Below are 25,543 nucleotides of genomic sequence, written 5' to 3'. Positions count from 1 at the left end.
AGATTTCATTGTTGTGTTACTGACTTGCAAAATGTTCCTATATGATACATCCTATATCTGTGGCCGTTATATTGTTTTTCTTTTTTAAATTTTTCTTTATTTTAGAGACAGGTTCTCACTCTGTCACCCAGGCTGGAGCGCAATAGTGCATTCATGGCTTACTACAGCCTCAAACTCTTGCGCTCAAGCGATCCTCCCACCTCAGCCTCCTGCGTAGCTAGGTCTACAGGCGCATGCCACTATGTCCAGCTAATTTTTTATAGAGATGAAGTTTTTTTATGTTGTCCAGGCTAGTCTTGGACTCCTGGCCTCAAGTGATCCTCCTGCCTTGGCCTCCCAAAGTGCTGGGATTACAGGCTTAAGCTACCATACCTGGCCTATATTTTTCTGTAGATTTTCCAAGTTTAATGCAAGTTTATTTAATTAAAGTAAACAAACTCACCTTTCCGTTTTACTTTTGTGGAGGAGAGGACACAGGGGTAGGAAACAGGAGGTAGGGTTAAGGAGAGATGGTGGAAGTCTGTAGAGAGGAAAGATTACCAGTTAGGCTCAATGTTCTTAAGAAAGTTACCCATCTAATGCAATAGTATCAAAAAAGTTATCAGCGTTAACAAAGAACTAACAAAGATAGGTCTCTTGCGGGTCAGAAAGGATTCAGAATGGTGTGGAAAGATGGGAGATACTGTGTTTGGGGTTTCAGAGATTGGACACGTTATCCTGAGGTGAAAGCTTCTTATGGGGGTGAAGCACTGTCAGCAAAGAAAGACTATGTCCTTTCCCTCATTCCTCCCCTTTCCCGCCTTAGGTCCTCACCATTTTAGCTCCACTGCGCTAATGCTCCCTCCTCGGCAGCACCTAGGGGAACAGTGCACAAAGTCGTCCATAAATGGGCAGCATGCTAAGGCCAGGGGGACAGGGGCCTAACCTTACTGCCTCAGTGGAAATCCTCAGCTCCAGTGTCTTGCCACTGAAGGTGGGAGGAGCACAGGAAGTGATTGCCCTGTGGCTTCTCCTCCCACAGAAGCCCTGCCCCCTCACACTTGGACGGTGGAGAGATTAGCTTTCTTTTTCCTTCTAGTTCAGTCCTTTGGCTACTGCGAAAGACCACGCAGAAGCTGTGGACTTGCTTTTTGTGCTTGACAAAAGTGCATAGATAGAAGACAGGGATTCCCAGCTGGGAGGAGGGAGGAGAGCTGAAGATCCCTGCCTGGGCTGCCTGAGCTAAGCAGTCAAAGTGGGAAGCTGAGTGCTTGAAAGAGGATTATGCTCGCACTAGAAATAAGCAGTAAGTGAGTGAATACCATTATGGCTTAGAAAAGGATTAATCCCCCCGGGGTTATGGGGTGAACTAGAAAATATTGCCTAATTCTAGAGTAAAACTGTAAGGCTCCGGCTTTGTGTACTGTTGTGTGCTGTTTGGAGACTAGAGGTTTAAGTACAAAACCAGAGCTCTAAATGCCTCCTCCCACTCTTGGAAAATGCCAGCTTCTATTTAGATTGGTTGGGGGACATAATTTCCTTCCCTGAACTAGCCTCTTAGATTGATTGGGGGACATAATTTCCTTCCCTGAACTAGCCTCTTCCCAGGAAAATTTACTACTAAATTAGATAAGGAGTTGAGATTGGAGAGGCGGACTTTGGTATTTGTAGAAGTTGCAGTTTCGAATGATGTTCTGTGAGTGCTGGCATTCTATCTGTTAGCAGTGATTGTCAAGAAAGTTTAGAATAGGAGATTAAAAAGGGGAAATCAAGAGCTTTTATGATGAGGAGGCTGAAGAGTCCATATGCAGAGAAGTAAATACAAAAATTATATAATTTAAAATAGGTAGATTTTTTAAAACATTAAATGGGAACAACAGTCAAAGAGCATAGAAGCGCATGGATAAAAATTAGTTAGAAAAAGAAATTTTCATTTCAGTGAGAATTTTGTGCTAGCCAAAAATTTCACAATGTTTACAAAGTCAAGACAATGATTCAGGAATACTTCAATTATTGTTGTACATTATTAATGCTGTTGCTGGGCAAGATCTGTGGTTCTCTGGTCAGCAAGTTCTGGCAAGGAAGCCACTGCCACTGGCACAAAGAATTCTGGGATGTCTGACAGTGAAATGGATGGAAGGACCCACATTCCATCTCTACTTAATGTCCTTTTGTCCAGAAACCGGGTCATGCAAATGAGCTACTTGGTACGTATACAGATCAATATTTGGAAAGGCATTTCTAAGTGTTTTGCATTAGAGAGACTCTAGACAAAATCTTATGGCAACCAGTGAACAAAAAGAATGCAAAAGCAAAATGATAGGAAGGAAGTCAGCTTGACTGAAACCAACCTTGTTCTTTTTGTTTTCCATCAATCTTGAAATGGAACCTCAAATGAGGACAAGAATAATAATAGGGAGAAATGCTGTGGCCATCTGTTCTGTTCTGAGTGGCTAAGTTCATTAATATATAAATGAGAATTTGGGTTTTATTTATGCATCCTAATACTTGGAAGATTCAGAAATCTCTTTATTACAGTAAAAAAAAATCCCACAAAAATTGGAGATATGTTTTTGCAGAAAAAAAATGTGTAAATCTGGTTTTTGAATGTTACGGGGAAAAAATAAGAATTGTGCTCACAGTGTGAAGATTTATGTCATGTTCACTGAAGGATATATCTCTTCCCTGAATGAGATGAGGACCCTAATATGACACAGTAGATGCAAACATAAGTATTTTTAATTCCCTTAATTCAAGTTGATGTAGTTAATAACTAAAGCAAGAATCTTTAAAATAAATAAATAACTTTGAACTACAGCTAACTATATAGTGGTTTTTATTTTTCATTTGTTACTGGTATGAAGACACAATGTGATATTTCTAGTATTCTCATCAACTGTTGCACTGGGAGAAAAAAAGGCTCAGACGTATTATCTTTCTCCTGTAGCACAAGTGTAAAATGATTGTCATTATCTATGTCCTTTTCTAACTTCAGAATTTATAGATTTTGCAATGGAGGAAATAGATGGAGAGTGGTCATTGGGACAAAATAAATGATGACAAAATGCCAAAAAAAGTGCATTTAAATAAACTCTTAAAATAGTCTGTCCTCCAACTTTTCAAATACCTAATTTTGTAAATTATTTTATTTATCTCTTTAAAATTATTTCTGAGTTGGTTTTTCCAATGTCAGTATTCATCTGACTTGTGAGCAAATGTTGAAAATCTGAAGAGTCATTATGTGAGTTGCATAATACTTCTATTATTCTTAAAAATATGTAAGACATTAAAACAAAACATTGAATAGTTGGAAGTCTTGAGTATAAAACTAAATGGAACTTTCAATCTTTAAGAAAAATATGCTAAGACTCTTCAAAGAATTGCTTATTTATCCCAAAGTGTTAAAGAATCTTTTCTGATACTACAGAACCAAAAAGAGAAGCATAAGAATATTCAGAAAAAGATTAAAGGTATAAGTTGGGTAGTGGAGGCTAAGCAGATATTGTTAATGAATAATTATAAGACAGCAGTTTAACAATAAAAACATTTGCTGTTGTACATGAGCAATTTATATAAAGAATGATGCATTATGACTGGTGAACAAGGCTAAGGCTTTTATCTTTAAAAATATTAAGTAGAATTAAGATTGTTAATGGATAGAAACTAAATGATCATTTAAAATTATTCTTTCACAAGAAAAGTAAAGAACAAGGATATGGAAAACTAAGCAGTGATGAAGACCTCGAAATAATTGTTGATCAAAAGCAGGTAAGTGAATACTTACATACATTTTCTACTGTTCTACTGTATATTTTGATGACTAAAGCCTTTTGAGTGTTCAGCCCTTCTCTGGCAGCTGTATTAGCCTGTCTGACTAAAGCCTGCATAACAAGATTTTGAGAGCAGCTAAGCCGCTCCATATGATGCCTCTGATCCACTGACTTTTGCATGATGCCAACATGCATATTTTGTATGTAAGAATGATAGAAATAAAGCTAGAACAAGAGAACTTTTGTAAAATTAAAGGCATCTCTTGATAAAATGAGTCAAAACAACAATGATAATTTGGGAAAAAGATAAACAAGAACAATAAAATATATTATCTTGAAAATGAGAAACACTGCCATTATTCTATCTTGTAAAACAATGGATATAATTTAGAGAGAGAGAGAAAACTGAGAACCTTAAGACATATATATTGCCCAATTTAATTTTCCAGATTGTCTGCAATATATATAAAGATGATTCTGAAAACAAAAAGAAGAGGCTATTTAATAAAATCTGTAGTACCACCTGTAATTTGAGAAACCTCTAGCTTGGATGTTATATGGGCCCATAAGGTGAAATGAAAACTGCTTAATAGAGCATAAACAATGACATACCAGGTAATGGAAGGTTTCCAGCCCATGCCACTGAATTGGCACTAGCCCTTAACATCTCTGTTAATTATCAAGGAGACAAGATAACTGCACATCTATTTAATGCAGAAGTGGCACAGCATCTGAGAGCGACGCAAAAGCTGTAGAGAGAGAAATAATTCAAAGAGATCTAACTAGATTCAGAGATTAGAAAGAAAGCAGTCAGTAATTTACAGAAAGGCACCTGAATTTGCTCAATTTCCTAATCATGCAGTTTGTTTTGCATCGTAACAGTTGCATTCAGGGAGCTATTGTACGTATTTCTGAAAAAAGGAAAAATGACCATCAGAAGGTAGCAACCAGAAGTAACTGACTTAGAGACTTGCTTGTTAGGCTTGGAATAACTGAGGTAACTGAGGTGGTCTTCTGGAAAAACTTGCCAAAACATCTCTCTACCGAGGTGCAGAATATATTGATTTTACAGCATTCACTCAAAATGCTTCTGAGTTTTTCTTATCATTGCTCTCCTGCTCCTGTGTAAAACAGGGTAGGGGATGTGTGGAGTGCCAAGTTATTAGTTTAGTTAATAAGGTGGGTGGAGCTATAGCCCATGTGCTCTACTGGGCTATTAACTATCACTTTATGCCAGATTAAATACTTGGGGCATGCAATCTATGTCTGTTCTCACCCATAGACTGGGATTCTGATCAAAGGACTGGACCCACCTGACAAATGAACTAGTAAACTACACCTGGGTGTATTATGAGAATACAGATATGTGTACATTTCTCTAATAAAATGAAAAATTAGTTATTTTCTTCCTTAATCATATAGAAGTTAAATTCTTTTTTTTTCTTCTTTACTATCTTCCTATCCCAAAGTTTTTCTTTTCTTTCTTTCTTTTTTGCCTAAATCTTTGCGTTTTAACTGAGTTTTGGTGTTCAGAAAACTGCAAAGTTATATTTTGAGATCCTTGTGGTGAAAAGCCAAAGGAAGCCATTGTTCTTTTTTTCTCATGATACCTTTGACAAAATTTCTATTGTTGTGACTAAACACATTTTACTAATTGTTAAGGAATCTTAAAGAAAAAAGAGAAAAAATAAGAGAACAAAACCTTCCTGCTTCTTCAGAAAATAGCACTTTTATTACCTGGATCAAATGAGGGTGGATTCAATTTTCTCAGAGTCACTGTTTGCCTCTGTAGTTACCGCATTTCTTCCAGTGCCATTGCACAAGTTGGTACTGTTTGGCAGTGACTCAGCTTTGCTGAGTTATTCATGTCAAAACATGTTTCAAAAGATGAGTAATTATGAATATGAGCTGGCTTTGGTGTTTGCTGTTGGCAGAAAGAGTAGTCCTTCCTTTTTTTGAGAGATTTATTTGGTGTTGATGTTGTGAGCAAATCCTAGGTTGAAACAACGACAGTGTTGATATCTCGAAGTAAAATATTTGGGGAAACATTGTAATTAGTCTTTATAAAGCTATAAGAAATTATCCCAAAGTTTAAGAGGTCAACAAATTAAGCATGTGTGTATGTATATGTACATTTGTTTTCCAGAAATTGAATATTGCTTCATCTCATAGGTATGAGTTATACATATATAATGACATTATACATACATATGTATTTTATATGTATAATAAAATTAAAACTCTATAGCATTATATGGCATTTTGTCAAGAATCTTTATGTTCAGTTTATTCTTCCTGTATCTTTTCAAAAACATGGTAGAAATATGTTATAGTTAATCTTCATGTAACTGCAAGTAGATTTTTCAGTAAGTGGTGCCAAAAGAAAATCTAAAGAGGATAAATAAAATAATTGGAATGCTGCAATGGGCAGAAGTCTCCTAATTTCTTTAAATCCGTCATTTAGAAACTGTCACTCTACAAATGCTGTGTATGCTATATGCCATTTTATCAGTCATGATTTGCAAATCTTGTACTTCCACGGAAAGCCCACAGTCTTGCTTATATAAGCAAATTAATAACAGAAGCAGTACCGTGTATATGAATTTTGTTCTCCCTGGCTGCCTTCACTCAAGGAGGTAAAAGATGATTTCTGTGTTATTTCAACATGGAAAAAAAAGTGTACTTTGGAAATGTGTAAGGTTCTATTCTTTAAAGACAATATTGTGTTTCTCTCTTTGTGAAATTGTATTGACAAAATTTATTTGGGATATGTATAAAAACATTTCAGAGAACATTTAAATGAGTGTTGATGTCTTATGGTAATAGGTGCCATATGATACACAGACACACACACACACACACACACACACACACACACACACACAGAGTCATTTAAATAGAAATGTATCACACTGGGGTCAGAGTCCATATTTTCCACCAGAAATCTCCAAGGTTTTCAAACTTTAAGCATAGAAGGTAATCAAAGGGAATGTTTTGGATTAAAATCTTAATGCCTCCAAAACCCAAACATTTGACATAAAAATAATATAACTAATTAGTAAATGCTATATTTGGCTTTGTAAAATAAATATTAAAAGATACATTTTAAACATCTATTATGGCATATTTTTATTATTTGTGAAGCTATTCCTTCCTAAATGGAGGAAAGGAGGGCCTTGTTTAGGTTTCATGTACACATGAATTTCCTCCTGGAGTTACTGATATTTCAAGTGTGGGAGTAGATAGTCAAGTGCCTTGACTTAAGGGATTAAAAACATTAACCACTTTTAGTGAATTCATTCTATTATAAATTACTATTTTTAGTTAGAACCAACTTAACTCAAGGTTTATGATAAGCTGGACCTAGATAACAATTTTTTAAAATGTTTTCAAATTCCAAGTAGACTTAAAGGAGGTAGCAAAGACTAATAAATTTATAGACTATTTTGACTATATGATGGATACAGTTACAGGTTCATGTATTATAAAAATGGGTTTAACAGCATGTTGTGGATTTATTTGGTTATAGGACTCAAAGTTGCAGTTTCATAGCCTTTAGTGCAAGTAGATTGGGAAATGTCAAATTTCAGCCAGTTATAAGGGGAACAAGCATATCCAGGTCAGAGCAATAGTTCTCAAGCTTTAGCTATTTCGGCATCCACAGGAGGGCTTGCTATAACATACATTACTGGGCCCCATCCCCGGGGTTTCTGATTCTTCGGGTCTGAGATGCGTGCAGCCTGAGAATTTGCATTTCTAAGTATTCAGCTACTGCTGCTGGTTCCAGACCACACTTTGTGAATCACTGGGTCAGAGAAAACAACTAATGCAGTTTTAAAGGAGGAAAAAGTATGTAATTTGTGATAAATTTAACATTCTTCAACCTGGCATTACCCAGGGATCTAAAAACTGGAATTCATAAGCATTCAACGTAATAACAAGACCAGAAAACAAGAAAACCACAGCCATTTACAACCAAAGGTACCTTTAAAGAACCAGGTTTGCAGTCTGGCTAAATCCACATGGAAACCTGGTAGTCTTGAACCTCTCTAAGCTCAGTTTTCTCATTTTCAAATAAGTTTTCTGATATTATTTGTAAAATGATACTGTGCTTTTCCCACCTCCTAGAGTTTCTCTGAGTTAAAATATGTAAAAGTGCTCTATAAGGTGTATATCATTTATGTCATTTTAATTAGCTAGGCATCACCACTTCACTCCCCACCTCCCTTCACTCCCAGTTTAGCAAACAGGAACTTTGAGATCCAGAAAGGTGAATGAAGTTGCCCTGATTAGGTGCAGAAGAACCCTAGAAGCCAGCTCTCCCTCCTGCCATCCAGTCCCATGCTCTTTCTGTCACCTCACATATCTCTGTACCATTGCTCATTACTGATCATGCTATAAATGGATTAAGAAGCTGTTTTGCCTCAGTGCTGTAATTATATAAAATAACCATCTACTAGGAATTATCGTAATTGGTCAATATTGATTTATTGAACCCTCACAGGAATAAACTTCCCCACAAACACTCCTTAACTGTTTACTACCTTCTTGAGCCCTATGGCTTTGTCAGGAGAGAAATGCCCCTTAAAGCAAATGTAAATAAAACTAGAGCTAAAAGGTAGTTGTGAAGACCACTTGCCTTTCCTCTCACAACCTCCTCAAGGAGAACCTCTACCAGGCATGAGAAGGGCCCTGGGAAGAGACAACACATACTCATCTTAGCTTAGAACCTTTTTGAGAGTCTCATTTTCACCTTGTAAGGGAAGCCTGAGGAGAAAGCAACAGACACTAGAACTTCTGTGATCTTTTTCTAAAGAAAAAGAAGAGATAAATTATAACCTCACCCTGTGTCTCCAATAGCTCATAAGCATTCAAGTTGGATTGCAATTCTGTCCTAGTGGTTGTTGTGAAAATGGATCCTCAAGAGGAAAATATAGGCCAACATGAAATTAAAATGAAGAACAAGAAAAACAGATTAACGGAGAAGATACCCAGCTTATCTGGTGCTAATAGATAGTCCTACCAACATCTAAGCAACTGACTTTGGTCTCAGACTCACAGATAGTAAAAAGGATGAGGGTAATATGTGTTCCTGCCTTGTTGTGGTCGCCAGCCCTATCTGGCCAATGCTTTCTTGGTCATATCAATGTGGTGACTTAATTTAAATGTAATTCAGATCCCATTTACCCCTGAGGACGCTTACAAAGTATGATACCCTGTCTCTTGGTATTAGGTGTAACACTGTCCCTGGGTACCTTCTTAGAACTCTGTATTTGGTCAGAAGAACAGAAACCTCCTCTAGAGTTGCAGAAAGGAGACCACCTGCTCAGCCTGCAGATTCTGAAGCATGAAACTCTGAGACATTCGAAGGACAAAGCACATTATGCAGTTGTAGTTGCCTTAATTACACTCGCAGCAGACATAGGCTCATTAGTGTTTTCCTCAGGAAAGACTGATCGATGAAAAACAATTGAATGAAAAGAAGCCAGATTTATTTGGAATGAGAGAGACTATTCAAATTTGCTGTCTATCTGAAATCAGCATTGGAGTAAACAAAGATTCACTGTTGCAGTCCAATCAATCCCATCTTGCCTGCAAACTATTTATCATCAATAAATATTGTACATGGAAGGGGGAAATTTCTTCCATTAGGTTAAATAGAAAAGTTACTACAGTGAAAGCATAATCACCCTGTGTTTTATTCCTAAATATTCTCTATTTGTATCAAGTAATATAAAAATAAGTCTGAGTTGCTGATAATTTGGAGGGCAAAATTACGGTAATGCAGAGTATCTTGATTTGTATTTTCCTTGTAAACTCACGGTGCTGAGTTTATTTTTTGGTTTGTTTGTTTAGCTTCATGCATTTCAATTTAGTGTACTGATTCTCCTAAGCATCACCGTACTCTAGGAAAAACACAAAGGGCAAATCTAATATCCTTCATTTTAGAATCTTCTGACCGATTGTCAAAGTCTGATGGTATAAAGCCAGAAAATACAGAGAGTCATGTGTCATAGAGCAGCACAGAGGCAGGTAAGATAGCTGAGGAAAGAATCCATTGCCCTGGTTCCTAGTCTTGGCCCTGCCGCTTACTAAGCGGAAGACTTTGGAGGAAGCAGTTTAAGTTCTCTGAGTTTACGTTTCTTCATCTGTACAATGCAATAATAGCATCTGCTCAGATGGCTGCTGTGAGGCTCAAATGAGGATGCTCCCTTGTAGAGCCATGTGTCCAGCTTGGCCTCCTTTGGTCAGTCCCAAATCTAGAATCCAGGGCCACCACTCTTTTGTTTCAGGACTTTTTCCTCTGTAACTCGTGCCTCCTGAATGGTGAGTTGGAGATGGTTGTGGTATCATGACATTTTCACTTTGTTTTTTTCCACTGGTTTACTATTAGACATTCTGCGTGCCTTCTGTGGAACAGTACCAGATACTCTAGTCTAGCACATTTTCAGTGGTGCCAGCTCTTCTGCCATGCCATGTGCTTGGCATTGTGAATATAACACAGAATGTGTGTGTGTCACTCTTACACAGTGGTTAAGAGCAGGGCCTTTACAGTCACAAATCTGAGTGAAAACAGGCTATGGCCATGTCATAACTGTTTGGGAAAATTAACCAGCTCTGTGCGCCACAGGCTGCTCTGCTGTAAAATGAGGAAAATATCTACTTCATAAAGTTTTGGGGAGAAATAAATAAGTTCTTGTATATAAATGCCTAGCAAAGTACATAGTGTGTGGTAAGTGCTTTATAAATGGCAGGTACTGAGGTGAAAGCATGGTGGTAGTTGGTAGATAGTTAGACTAAATAGCTGTAAGATCCCCTTGGTATCTCATTGTGGTTTGGGTATGCATTTCTCTAGTGATTAGTGACGTTGAGCATTTTTTCTATGCTTGTTGACTGTGTCTATGTCTTCTTTTAAAAAGTGTCTATTCATGTCCTTTTCCCACTTTCTAATGGAGTTGTTTGGTTTTTGTTTGTGAATTTGTTTAAGTGCCTTAAAGACTCTGGATATTAGACCTTTGTCAGATGCATAGTTTGCAAGCATCTTCTCCCATTCTATTGGTTGTCTGTTTATTCTGTTGACAGTTTCTTTTGCTGTGCAGAAGCTCTTTAGGTCCTATTTGTCAACTTTTGTTTTTGTTGCAGTTGCTTTTGGCATCTTCATCATGAACTCTTTGCCCAGTCCTATGTCCAGAATGGTATTTCCTAGGTTACCTTTCCGGGTTTTTACAAGATCATGTCCTTTGCAACAACGTGGTTGGAGCTGGAGGTCATTTTCCTAAGCAAACTAACACAGAAACAGAAAAGCAAATACCACATGTTCTCATTTACAAGTGGGAGGTAAACATCAATTACATATGGACATTAAGATGGGAACAACGGACGCCAGGGCCTACTTGAGGATGGAGGGTGGGAGAAGGGTGAGGACCAAAAAACTGCCTATCAGGTAATATGCTTATTATCTGGATAATGAAATAATCTGCGCAGCATATCCCCGTGACATGCAATTTATCTATGTAACAAACCTGTACATGTTCCCCTGAACCTAAAATAAGAGTTAAAAAAGAAAGATGTCCTTGGAATTTTGGGACATTGAATTATAATGATTTTAAACAATAAAGTCTAGTCTGGGGTCATGGATGCAAATGCCTTTTCCAATCATCCAGGTCCAGAAATGAGGCTAGTAGACTGTGCATAAGAAACATAGGGAGTGAGGGAGTCAGTGGCTACTTGGTGGGAGCTGGCCCCAGTAGAGGTGGCAGCACCTATCAGCTTCAGCGGATTGCCACCTTGTTGGAAATGGGCTCAGTGTCACCACACATAGGAATTTTTCAAAAAAGGCATTAATTTCTGCTTTTTACCTGTTTATAATCTTTTTTAAAATTTTAAACAGTATATAATCAGACAAAACAGTCTGAGTGTGTATACAGCCCATGGGGTCCAGTTTGACTTACAATACTCATGAGTCTCTAAGATCCAAGAAGAGTACTATGTGCTCGCCTCTGTTTCTCTCCCATTTTACACTTTCCTCATTGAAAATTAATCTAACCTAGTTGTTGATCTGATTAAATTAATGGACATTAAGTTATAATTGATGCTGGCCTTATGTTCCTTGGGAAATTGAAGTACCTCCAAAGAAAACTAGCCAACTGAAAATGTAAAAAATCCCCATTTGATAAAATGAGTAGGACAGTTATTTATGAGCAGGAGGCATTGCCGATGTTTCTACCTATGGAGGACTGTGTTTACTGTCTTCTGCTCTTGCCAGTCTAGCCATCTCTGTGAGTAAACAAGGTTCTAGCATTGTTGAGTAGCAAGCACACACTTAGCTCTCCTCTACCAGTCCATCCTCCCGAATTTTCCAGGCAGTAATGCAACTAACTCACAGGGCTCAGTTAAAAACTGTAATCACCAAGAGAGACATCATGATTCACCATCTCAAGTTCAACAAATACCTGAAATGCTATTAGGTATCTTTACTTTAAGATATTAGTATTCAGCCTATGTTCATTACATGCAGCATAAAAGAAAAATACTAGACTTTCAGGCTGGAAAAATGTATCACTGTTAAGTCATTTTCAAATAGCCCATGTTTTCTTTCTTTTTAATCTAATAGGGAGAAGTGCTGGCACAATGTTTAGTCAGTGAGAAAACAGATGCATAATTGAAATGACATGAGCTGACAGGTTGAGTGTAAAAATGATGTGATATATGAAAGTAACAGTCAGAGACAGTAGTACTTAAAATTAGACTCAGCCATTTGGTATAGAAATTGAAAAGAAACCTATTCAGCCTTTTATTGTGGAAGGAATGTTGCAGTACTTATTTATTTTTGCTGTTGATTTTTAAGTAGGTTCATCTGATCAAAATGAGAACTGTAAATATTAGATCTGGAAGGAATTTCAGAAGATAATCTAATCTAGTGGATTAAAAAATTAAAAATTCCATCCCGTGGAACCCATTTCTGGTCACTTTAATGGGGAAGGAGTGTGTATGTATATGGTGATAGCGCTTAAGGAACAACTTAGGTGTATAGATAAACTTTGATGAAAAGGTATTGTTCTAAGAAGCTTAATCGTATTACTTGTTATAATCAAAATAAGTTAAGCAAGTCTTGGAGTAAAAAAGGTAACTTGACTGTGTTCACCACGTTACTTCACATCACAGGCAATATTTGAACTTGGGTCTGCAGCCTATAGTCTTGAGTTCATTGAGCCACTCCTGTAACTGCCTTTCTAAATTATACTTCCTTTCCTTTCTTCCAAATGTCCCATGTTGGTAAGATAAGCATAGTAATCAAACCAGAATATTCATTTGAGAAAAGTGTGTATTTCAAGTGCACAGCTAAAAGTCTATTTGTCTGATAGATTTTTATAAAAAGATGTTTATATTAGATACCTCCTAACCCTTCATAAAATGGTTCTCACAAACTTTGTGACATCTTCCCGGTATCCATCAGGGTATAGATATTAAAGATTTTTAAAGTGAACTTTGAAATCTCCTAAACTACCCTGGGATTAACAAAGTGTTTCCTCCCTGTTGACACAGATGGTTTTTCTACAGCTCATTTCTCAGGGCCTCTCCACCTGGTTCAGTTTATCATCTCCCCCTCAACTGGCCATGGTGATTGTGAACCGTATCCACAGTTGAGCTTTCAGGCCCATCCGTTTTGAAGTCAGCCGCCAGTGCTTTTGTCTAATGAACTGTGCAGGTGAACTCGGTGATTACTGATGGGATCAGCGTCTATTGTCAGAAGGGCTTTGAAAACCAGTTGTGAGTGGAAATATTTGTACCTCAATGATTTATGTTATAAATTCAATGTTATCACTTATAATAAAAATGACAAAGGATCAGGAAGACCATACAAAATATTTTTCTTATTTTCATATGTAAACAACAGGGAGAGTTTAGAGAGTAAAGTTCCCTTTTTCTCTTCTGACTTTGGACGGAGATGCCCACGCTCTGCCATTGCCCCAACCTTGTTGTTCTGTGGTTACGCTTTTACTTCTCTCTCATCCAGACTTTACAGTGCATGTCTTTTCTTCTCTCCTCAGCACCACTCTCCGATCCCTGCCTCCGGAACGTGTCTCTTATTCTGACACTGCATATATAAGGTTTGACAGAAATGCAGTTCTTGCAAACCTGTTTTTTTTATGCTGCATTGCTTTCTTCCTTTTCTCCAAAACAACTCTAGAATTCTGTCATTTCCATTTTTGGTTTAATTTTTCACATGGTTTACCCCCAGTTGGAATGGGTACCACTTCCTTCCTGTCTTGTGATCTAGGACACACACACACACACACACACACACACACAAGTGATCATTCAATACAATTGTTATTTATTCCTCATCGTATTTTTTGGCCAAATGATCTCATTCTTGAAATATATGAATAAGTGACTTATTAAAGAAATGGTGAGAGAATGTACCATCCAGGCTTTGTGCTGGATGTTCTGAATAGAAAAAACATTCATTCATCACTTTGTTTTCTAACAAAATTATCTCATTTGTATAATTTGTGAATAATTAATTAATTTTGTTGTAGAAAAACACTAAGCATAGAAGTTGTTTTCTTCCAGTCAAGGGTTGTTCAATTATCACTTCCCTGCATTCTCAGCTTCTCTCTTTAAACTTTAAATGTGTCCCCAAAATTGACACATTAAATTTTATGAACTATTGGAGTAGTCCCTGAAAAAAATGAGTTATGTTGCATAAGTTGATGGATTTCATTAATCAAATCATTTACTAAAAGAGAAAACAAATTGAGCTCATAAACAGGTTAGATATTGTTAAATTTTTAAGCTAAAAATGTAAAACCTTGTAAATTTTGCATTTTTTATAAAAGGAAGCAACTTGTTTTTGTCTAGATGAATGAGCAATTATAATTTTGCATCCAGACTCCAAGGAACTTGATTTAAAATCATACCCTTGGGTCAGGACTTTTACGAACAACAGTAGCAATACCCCATGGACCCCAACACTGCTTAGCTTACTGGTGAGCACCCAATACATAGTGAGAACTAATGTTTCCCACTGTCTCTCAAATAAAATGCAAACTCCTCCACTGGGCTTACAGGCTGTCCATTGTCATCCATCCCCTAACTACCTCATCGTGCTTATCTAATGCCCCCTCAACTTCATGTCCCATTCATACTGAACACCTTGAAGCGTTGAGTGTTTGATGTTCTTCCTCCCTTCACACTTTGCTCTTGCTCTTCCTTCTGCCTATGTGTAAGAATATAACATATATCACAAATATTTTGACATATCTGCCAGAAGTAGAGGATATAGATTGCAAGGAAGGAGACCTCCTCATAGTTCTGACCAAGGCTGGCCCCTTGGAGAATCCAAATTGTAAGAGAACAAAGAGGGAAAGAGCAAGTCCCCCTAGGTTCTGTAGATGGATGGACTTCTTCAGCCTTACAAATATAAGAGAGAAATGAGAAAAAAATAAACAAAACATAAAGCCTGCTCTTGAAAAGAAGAGGCAGAAAATGGAGACACAGAAAAATCTGAGAATCTATTACTTGGAGAAATTTATTATGTAAAAAATTTTGCTATATATATTCTAGGCATAGTTTTGGAGGAAAACACATAGTTACACTGAGTACAGTAATACCTGCTATAGTTCTAAAAAAATAATTGGTCCTTATTCTGCTGTGCTCCCACGGTGGTTCTTCCCATGTGGTGAGTGAGGAGGAACAGTGGAGAAACAGCAGAGCCAGGTCAGGAAATGCTGGTGACATTTAGCCTCAGTGTTCGGGGCGAGAGAACTAAATAGGGAATCATACTTTTTTGAAACTGATCCTGAGAGAACCTATATGAAAAAAAATAATTTTTCATTTTCTCTATTATGAAATAACTTCAGGAGGAAGATAGAATGCTGCTTTTGAAAAAATACATTATTTTGATGGAAATGATTTAATCTATTTTACTTATTTTACACAAACTTATTTACAGCCTAATTTTTTGGTAGGTGTTTGCTAGGTGCTGGAACACAGAGATAACATGACCATAGTCACGGCCTTTAAGAAGCCAGTATGGTTGGACTTACAGTCAACAGACAGTTACCGTGCCTGTGCCGCAGTAGTTGGAACCAAGGGCTCCCAGGAGCATTCTGAAACCTCAGAACTCTAAGAACTAAGATGTGCGTTATTTCCTCCTTCCCTAATCATAGTCCAGAAAAAGTTACAAGGTTTTCCAGTGCTCCACGTGTTCCCAGGAGGAGACTTGGTCTTTGGGAACAATTACCAAAGATGTTTTTTAGAACCTGTCTACTCGAAGAGTGGTTCGTGGACCACGGCATCAGCATCACCTGGCGCTTGCTAGAAATTTATACTCTGAGCTTCAGACTCTGGAGGTGGGGCCCAGGAATCTGTTTTTTTGTTTTTTTATTTTTCGGTTTTGTTTTGTTTTGTTTTTTGAGATGGAGTCTCGCTCTGTCGTCCAGGCTGGAATGCAGTAGTGTGATCGCGGCTCACTGCAAGCTCCGCCTCTAGGGTTCACGCCATTCTCCTGCCTCAGCCTCAGGAATCTGTTTTAACGAGCCCTGCGGAAGAGTCCTGTACACGCTGTGGCTAAGAAGCATTGGTTTATGTTATTCCAATTTTTGGTGTCAGGAAAGGATCATTTATACTTTGATAAAGACATTAATTTTTTATTTTCTAGGCCTGCAAAGAAGAATAAAGACAAGTTAAGTATCTTAAATCCTTTATCTGAATGTCCCTAACCTTGCAAATATTCCTCCCCTGCCTCGTCATTAAAGCAAACCTACTCAGTAATCAATCCTGTAAAACAAATTGTAACAAAAAGAAAGCATAAATGAGGGAGACCAAGAGGTGAAACTTGTTAACCCAATATTTGTCTTAAGCTTTTCTGGTCTTAGACCACGTTTATTAAAAGACTAATGATAACAAGACACACTTATATAGCATTTAGTATGTGCTACACTCTGTTCCAAAGACTTTTTATATATTACTCATTTAATCCTCCCAACAACTTCGTCATGTAGGTTACTATCGTACCCATTTTACAATACACAATGGGGCAAAGGGAATTTTACACAGGGCTGCTGCATTGCACAACCCCAGAAGGCTATGCTGTCTACACAGCCTGTGCAGCAGTATATGGCAGTGCTGGGTCAAGTGAGTTCACGTTTAAAAACTTCCTTTCATCATACCTCCCTCACTTATTAAGGAAATTTCTTGCAATTTTGACTGTTAGGAAATAATATAAGATGGTAAAATCTGAAAAAGCCTTCCTATTTTTAAAGGAAAGATATACCATATATGATAAAGAAGAGCATAAATACATTAAGATGGGGAAACTGGAAAATATATTTTTTCCTTCCCAAAAAAAGTATTCTTGAGAGTGTGTATGTGTATATATGTGTGCGTGTGTGTGTGTGTGTGAGAGAGAGAGAGAGAGAAGAAATAGAGAAAAGGAGAATGTGTGGCTACATAGCCATAAACATGCATAATCAAAAGCAAAGCTGCAAAAAAGAGCAGACACCCAATTCTTAAATACGTGCCCATTCTGAGGCCACTGGGGCAGTACACAATACTGAATGGCCAGGACCAGGTGACCAGATAGCCCTGTAATATAACCAATAACAACCATGTATTGCATTGAGGTTGGTTGCTACATGTTTCAAGTCCTTGTATCTGAGGTGCTATTTATGATAAATTAAATCCTTACTTTGCATTAGAATTACCTCTGTACCCACCACATTTGAAAAATTCTACACCTGGCACAAAACCAGAAAGCCTGTCGCTTCAGTATTTGTTGAGCAGCTTTCTGTTATGGGAGTAGGTTTCTGTGCTCTGAAAATGTCACTCCACCGGCTGCCCTACAGGGGCTGACCTTTCTTCTCAGGCTGAAGTTCCTGCTGAACTGTTCAGTAGAGCTCGTTTATCCCAAGTTGTTGGCACATGTCCAGTGTCACTGCATGCCCATCTACAGAGGTGGTCTGAGAGTTGATATTTAGCCACCTCTTTAGACTTTCACCTGACATGACTCTGCCCCTCCCAGCTCCTTGTGATTCCTTTTGTGATCCTCCCAAAAGCAGTGCCCCAGCCTTCTTCTCTGAGCCTTACCTGTTAATGCTAGACTACTGGCAATCACCCTTGGGTCCCTTCTCCCCAGCTACATTATGCTTATGATGTATATATAAAACCTTTCTCCAGAAATTTTGGACAAGAAAGTATCACCCATGATCCTGAGAACTCTTCATTTTGCATGATCTCATTTTTGCATAATTGCAAGATGATTTTAATTTTTTCTATAGTCGCAGTCGGTGTGCATTCAATTTTGTACCTGCTTCTTTATGTAACATTATGTTACACTCATTTTTCCACATTGCTACATAGTTTTATAAATGTCGTTTTAGTGGTTTCCTTATATTGAATCAAGGTGATCCTTAGGCATTTTTTTTCCAGGATTTTCACTGGCTCGTGCAGTGACCATTCAAACCTTTCTCATCTTTTAAGATGCAAGTTATCAAATTAAAGAGGAAAAGAAGAGATTGCAAAAAAAAAATGTACATTACTATGATTAGACATATACGTACTGACTTACCATGAATTATGCATGATGTTTGTGGGAATTTGCAGTGTCGTCTTTTCATATCCCGGATGCACCGTTAAGCATCACTGGAGATGGCACCATGCATGTTGCATCGCTCTATAAAACCTCAGGTTTAAACTATATTCTGTGTGGCAGTCATACAGCATTTCTGTTTCCTGAGGCTGACCACAGCCAAACCACAAACATGGATTTGCATAAATTCAGTTTGCATGAATTTTTAAGTTAGCTGAGAAAAGAAACTAACTAAATATCTTTACAGCCACATAAAACTTAGGAGATAATTTACTTTGGTACCTCATTCATTGAGGACACAGATATGTATATCCACTAGGGTATTCTTATGCCAAAAAAATGCACTCTAGAAACCCATATTGAAGTCTAAGCAACTTATATGAAGTAGTTACCACTAAAGGGGATATAGAATTCAGACCTAAGACTGCTTCATATTGAAAGGCAGTGATGAAAAGAAATAATCGTGAATTCGTTTTAGAATGTATTATTTTATAAGCATTCTAGATTTTACAATTTTTCCTAGGGTTCCAAAATGCAAAACTCTTAAACTGATTACAAAAAGTTATTAAGATCTATAAGGCAGAGCTGAAATACAAGTGAGGGTGCTAAAATTCAAGTTCCTGACACTGCCAATGACTTTCTATTTGACCTTGAACACATCTCTAAGCCTTGACTTCCCTATCAGCAAAATGATAATAGTTTCCCTACTTCTATCTCCCAAGAATTCTGGAAGAATTTCTGAAGGAAAACTATAAAAATAATCATTTGAGCCACTCGAGAGGATTACTTCCTGTGAATAAATCCAAGATGGTATCATCTGTAAGGAAGCCACTAATGCCCTAGGGTTATAAATCACTTTCTTGTGCTAAAGAGCAATTTAAAAATTAAATCCCCTATAGAAAAATGAACACATCCATAATGATTACTTTTACATCAGTAGTACTTTGGAAGGGGGTAAAGTATGGCATGATTTTATGAATTTATAACTCATCGAATTAATTACATTGGGTTTTTTGAGTGATTATTTAGATAACTTTCTAATCATAAGAAAAAAATGAATACTCATATTTATGTTTTTCAACTGCCCCAAAAGATTGTTATAATACATACTTCTAAAGAAATAATGGTACTTTAATCACTATAGATTCTATTTTTCTGAAATGAACACAATGTTTTTCCTAGAACAGCAAAACTTATGCTGAGGCTCCCAGACTTTATTTAGCAGTCAAGAAATTACATAGCCCACATGAAAACATATTTGTCCCTGAAGACTAGAAAAACGCTTCCCAGATGAATTTCGTTAACACCTGAGTCTTCTTTTTGAAAAAAAAAAAATGAAGAGCATAGCAGAACTCATAATGAGTCTTTAGCAAAAAAAAAAAAAGTCACATAACATCGCTCAAAACACAAAGAAACCCAATTAGCTTCAGCAAGGTGCCAAAGAAAAGGAGAACTTTCTCTCACGAAGTAAGTTGACATTTAGAACCATTCTGTATAGTTTTAAAGGGAATTGGGCCCTCTATCAACAAACTGTCTTTGGAACAATTATTTCAGGCTGTACTTGTACCAAAGGTTAGTAACCACAAATTAGTTCTTATTATTCTTCCTTATTTAGAAAAATGCTTCTGTGACATGAGGCAGGCCTGCCACTAGCTTCCTCAGAACTTCCAGCCTATCAGGAAGAAGAAATTATCTAAAAAAAATAAAATAAAATAAATGTGTCAGATTTAAAGTTCATGGTGAAGCCAGATTATAGGACAGGAGTTAGGGACAGGGGGAGTGCAGAGAAATTTTGGTGAATCAGCTTGTGCAGAGGTCATTTAAAACACAAATATAGACACTGTAGATGAGACTGAAGAGTTGAATGGGTCATACTTTACGCCCTAACTGTCCAATTTAGTCACTTTGTAAGTGGGGTAAGGGGGAGGGAAGAACAAAGGGAATTCATGTTGTTGAGCACCTACTATGTGCCAGACAGCATCCTGTGAGGTATGATTATGACAGTTTTTCAGAATGATGAAAATAAAAAGAATAAAACAAAGCTTAGAAGGGCTGAGAAACCCGAAAAGAGTCACATAGCTAGTCAAGCAGCAAACATAGAATTGAAATCAGGTCTGTCTGCCTCCAAAGCCCATGCTCCACCTCTGTCAATCACCTTCCCACCAACCATCAAGAAAACTAAACTGCATTGTATTTTCTTGAATTTACAGATACAATCAGTAGTTATTGCACAATGCCTAGTACCCACTAGGAGTTTAAATAAAAGGGCTTTCTTTACATTAACAAACAAACAAACAAACAAAGTCTCAGAAATCCCCTGCCGGTCACCTGCTGCCACTTGCCAGTTCTTCTGTGATGATTCTTTGGAAGAAGCTCAGTACTGAATCATGGAATAGGGCAAGAAGAGGGTTCTCTTGAAACATAAGAAACACATGAAAATATAGACTGTATTGTTCTGTTTCCTAGTTTGCACACAAATATGTCTGTATTTTACTCATAATTGGCCTGAAGACACATTGTACTAGAAAAATCAAATGGCTTATTTCACCAGGCTTTTCTCCCATTCTGAGAGTGCTGAAGCCCCTTTACTCATGGCTGACTTTTTTCTTCCCCCCACTAACGGTTAATTCCTGGGCTTGTTCTTGTGGAACTTAAGTAGTAAACGTATCCAAGGCAGGTACAAAAGAAAAACAAAGAAATCTCTGGACCTTAAGAAGCTGCAATTTCCTGTAGCCAGATGAAACCACGCCTCACATCCCTTCTTAGATTTATAGAATTAACAACATTGAGAGACACAAGGTTAAAATTATAATCTTTCTAGAAGACTCAAGTAGATAAAAGGAAGCAAAATAGTTGGCCTTCGGGGATATTTATAATACCTTGCTAACTTTTATCTTCGTTAGTTGCCAAGCATTTTCTTTCTCACTGTGTTCATTTCAGTTGGTCATCATTTCCCTTTTCAGCTCTTTCACTCCTTCCATTATGATTTACTGCATGTCAACCTTTGAGCCTCCTATTTCATCCATCAGCGAGGCTGTTTGCTCTTTTGCTTTTGGTGGGTTAGCTTATCTAACATCACTACTCCATTTCCATCCTGAGTCATGATGAGGCCCCAGACTTAACAGTCTTTCCATCACTGAGGATGGATCATTTAGAGATGTTCCCTACAGCATCATAGAAACCAACTTAAAGGCACTTATGAATGATACAGCCCTTCTGCTTCTCAAAACAAAATGAAATCTTTTAATGTTAAATTGATCAAGATTTTTTACTGAACAATGTAAACCTCCTTGGTTACACCTGCATGCAATAGATTTGAATGGCATCAGCAGCAGAATCTTTAAATTAAAACAAAAACTTTTGAGAAGTGTCTGTTCATGTCCTTCGCCCACTTTTTGATGGGTTGTTTTTTTCTTGTAAATTTGTTTAAGTTCCTTGTAGATTCTGGATATTAGCCCTTTGTCAGATGGATAGATTGCAAAAATGTTCTCCCATTCCGTAGGTTGCTTTTTCACTCTGATGATAGTTTCTTTTGCTGTGCAGAAGCTCTTTAGTTTAATTAGATCCCATTTGTCAATTTTGGCTTTTGTTGCCATTGCTTTTGGTGTTTTAGTCATGAAGTCTTTGCCCATGCCTGTGTCCTGAATGGTATTGCCTTGGTTTTCTTCTAGGGTTTTTAGGGTTTTCAGTCGTGTGTTTAAGTCTTTAATCCATCTTGAGTTGATTTTTGTATAAGGGGTAAGGAAGGGGTTCAGTTTCAGTTTTCTACATGTGGCTAGCCAGTTTTCTCAACACCATTTATTAAATAGGGAATCTTTTCCCCATTGCTTGTTCTTGTCAGGTTTGTCAAAGATCAGATGGTTGTAGATGTGTGGCATTATTTCTGAGGCCTCTGTTCTGTTCCATTGGTCTATATATCTGTTTTGGTACCAGTACCATGCTGTTTTGGCTACTGTAGCCCTGTAGCATAGTTTGAAGTCAGGTAGCGTGATGCCTCCAGCTTTGTTCTTTTTGCTTAGAATTGTCTTGGCTATACGGGCTCTTTTTTTGGTTCCATATGAAATTTAAAGTAGTTTTTTCTAATTCTGTGAAGAAAGTCAGTGATAGCTTGATGGGGATAGCATTGAATCTATAAATTACTTTGGGCAGTATGGCCATTTTCACAATGTTGATTCTTCCTATCCATGAGCATGGAATGTTTTTCTATTTGTTTATGTCCTCTCTTATTTCCTTGAGCAGTGGTTTGTGATTCTCCCTGAAGAGGAGATCATTGTTGAATAGATATGATGTATGCTGTCTTCAAAAGGGTCATTGAAAAGTAAATGATTAGATGAACTTACAAATTGTTAACTATCCTCAACAGTCTCATTGTCATTCTGCTATATATACATTTTTCCTTTCTTCCCACACCCACCCCCCCAACCTTTTCTTTCTGCTACAGGTACAGAGTATTAACAAAGGTGGTAGACCCTTTCTCAAATATACAGCTTTAAAAAAAAATCCAAAAATATTTCTTTCTCAACGTTTGAAACAAAGCTAGAAAAGAAATAAAATTCAGTGAGTATATTGTTTCCTAAAGAGACAAGAGTATGCCTTTCGTCTGTTGTTATGCCAGATTGTTTGATATTACACAATCCAGATTAAATGCAGCTAAATAGGACTGCCTTTGCTTTGGAAATCTGCCTTATTAGATCCAAGAAGCTTTCTTGCAAATCTATAATATAAGCAAAGTATAGTAGCAGAAGCAAGCATTACTTTTGCACTCAAAGACCATGAATTTAAGAGAAAAAGTCACTATTGTAACAATTGCTTTGCAATTGTAAATTATCACAAATTTACCATTGATAAAGGTCTATTCCACTATTGGAAATATGTTGGAAGGAGCTGGGATGTGGAAATAAAGAAGAGAAATATAAAGAAAATACGTAGTTATTTAAGCCATTTTGTTTTCTTGGCTTTCATTTCATCATCATCACTTCCATCATCAACACTGAACACTCCCCCTGGACCACATGGCATGAACGTTGCTCCTCTTTTTGAGAGTAGACACTCTATGTACTTACAAAATTAATATATGAACAAAGTGGCTTGAACGAAACAGCAGTTTATTTCTGTCTCACAAAAAGGAAATCTGGTATTATATCATGTGGGGTTGGTATAAGAGCTCCTAAGTGGTCAGAAATGCAAGCCTCTTCCAGCTCTTTGCTCCGCTATACCTTAGAAGAGGACCTAGTCCTCATATTCTAAAATAGCTGCTGAATCCTCATTCATCATCTCTGAGTTCGAGGCAGCAAGCAGGAAGAAAGGTGGGGCTAGAAAGGTAAATAATAATCTACTTTTCCTTTTTTTCTTTTTTTTTAAGGAGTCTTTGTAGAAGTTTCATAGAGACCATTTGCTTATACTTCATTGCCCAGAATTTAATCAAGTAGTCAAAACTGGCTACTGGAGATGGGTTCCCCTAGGAAATAGACTCATTTATTCTGCATGGTAACATATCTACCTGAAAACCATGTTACTAAGGAAGAAAGACACTGGAGTAGAAAACTAGTAATCTCAGCTCTAATGATCACACTCAAACGGTCAAAAATAAATGTCTTCTCTAAAGTCAGTGACCAAGGAAAAAAAGCATCTATCACCCATTTTTCAGAATTTTCTTAATTCAGTCTGATAAAATCACAAAGCTCGATATTGTTTCTTTGAGGTGGGAGGGAGGGGAAATAAGAAGAAATTTTTTTATGGAATATGCAAAGTATTGGTTATAATAGCCTTCAGCATTTCCCTGACAAAAGAGTACAGACTATGCATATTCTAAAGTAAGAAAAGGCCAGCAGGACTTACATCTTGTAGGGTTCATTGTTTCAGTGCAATCTGGTACACTTTGCCGTTGGGCACCCCACATGTGCCTCCAACACACATCTTGCTCCATGCCGTCTCTTATGTCTCCTTTTCATAATACTCACCAATTTCCTCTCAGCCTTTTCTCATCCATCACTCACTTAGCCAGGAGACCCTTAATCTCCCCTGCACTACTATTGTTTTACTTGCTTGACTTCTTGGGACTTATACGCAGTGCCAGTGAGGGGCATGTTATTCCACATGCTCATTAAATATTTTCAACTAAACTGCAAGTGCCTCAGCAGCTCAGTCCAGTCTTTACGCCTGCATTAGACGGCATGTGCTCGCTGGGGATAGTGTATGCAATGGGCCCTCAATAGCTGCTATTAGATCAAACTAAAGATGTGAGAAGATGGGAAAGAGGTATTTTTTTTTACATTTTTTAATATATATATTTTTTATTATACTTTAAGTTTTAGGGTACATGTGCACAACGTGCAGGTTTGTTACATATGTATACATGTGCCATGTTGGTGTGCTGCGCCCATTAACTTGTCATTTACATTAGGTATATCTCCTAATGCTATCCCTCCCCCCTCCCCCCACCCCACAACAGGCCCCGGTGTGTGATGTTCCCCTTCCTGTGTCCAAGTGTTCTCATTGTTCAATTCCTACCTATGAGTGAGAACATGCGGTGTTTGGTTTTTTGTCCTTTAAAGAGGTATTTTTTAAGAGGCTGCACCAATTGCCTAGCAAGTGTAACTGTAAGACGTGCTGGCACCAAGCACCACAGGGCAGTGGGAAAGACTAAAAGCTGACCTGATCATCAACGAGCCTGCAGTGTAATGCCACTGTCACTGACCAAGGAAATTCAGGTGGCAGTGCCAGAGAGCACACAGTCCTTCAACCACAGTTTCACAGTACCAATAGGCCAGTCCTTTTACAGCAGACCCTCAGCAAAGGCTGATGGTGGGGGAAGAAGGCTCACAAGTGGTAGGTGAGATGTCAGGGTCCAGCCAAGATGAGGACAGAGTTCCAGAGAAACTAAAGTTGAACCCAGGTGTGCAGACTGGGCCAATGTTGCCAGCCCTCTTAAGGTAGAAACTGCATCTTATTCATTTTTATATTGCCAGCACCTAGCACTCTCCTGCTTATAGCAGGTTTTTAATAAATGCCTGTCCCTCTAGGTAACCTGTCCATAATCACAAGATGATTTCAGACTTCACCTGCTTGTCAGATGAGGCTCCCTATTCCGCCTACCCTTGAGGGTTTGGTTAGACTTACTTTGCATGAAAAAGGCAGCAGCTGGGGCGAGAAGGCCACCTGTCTCCACTCAGTTTCTTTGTTTTGCTTGGAAACAAAG

At 37.7% G+C, this 25,543-nt stretch overlaps 1 protein-coding gene across 11 annotated transcripts in view; it reads left to right on the top strand.

Annotated features, from left to right (window-relative positions):
* Positions 1–25,543, top strand: part of PEX5L (peroxisomal biogenesis factor 5 like) — a 243,910-nt gene that overhangs the window by 63,082 nt on the left and 155,285 nt on the right. For 3 of the 11 annotated variants that reach the window (XM_054479456.2, XM_054479455.2, XM_054479454.2), the window contains exons 1-3: positions 1,257–1,285; positions 2,027–2,186; positions 3,676–3,747. The exons of 3 other annotated variants lie outside the window; for them this stretch is intronic. In XM_054479456.2, coding sequence (XP_054335431.1) covers positions 2,094–2,186; positions 3,676–3,747 — 165 coding nt within the window. In that variant the 5' untranslated portion in view covers positions 1,257–1,285; positions 2,027–2,093. Of the gene's footprint in view, positions 1–1,114; positions 2,187–3,675; positions 3,748–25,543 lie in introns of those variants that run through there. 5 more of the 11 variants (XM_054479447.2, XM_054479451.2, XM_054479448.2 and 2 more) reach the window with 2 other exon arrangements.

Source organism: Pongo pygmaeus, chromosome 2 (assembly GCF_028885625.2).
Source record: "Pongo pygmaeus isolate AG05252 chromosome 2, NHGRI_mPonPyg2-v2.0_pri, whole genome shotgun sequence".
Taxonomy (NCBI): Eukaryota; Metazoa; Chordata; class Mammalia; order Primates; family Hominidae; genus Pongo; species Pongo pygmaeus.
This window is presented reverse-complemented; position numbering and strand designations above follow the sequence as displayed.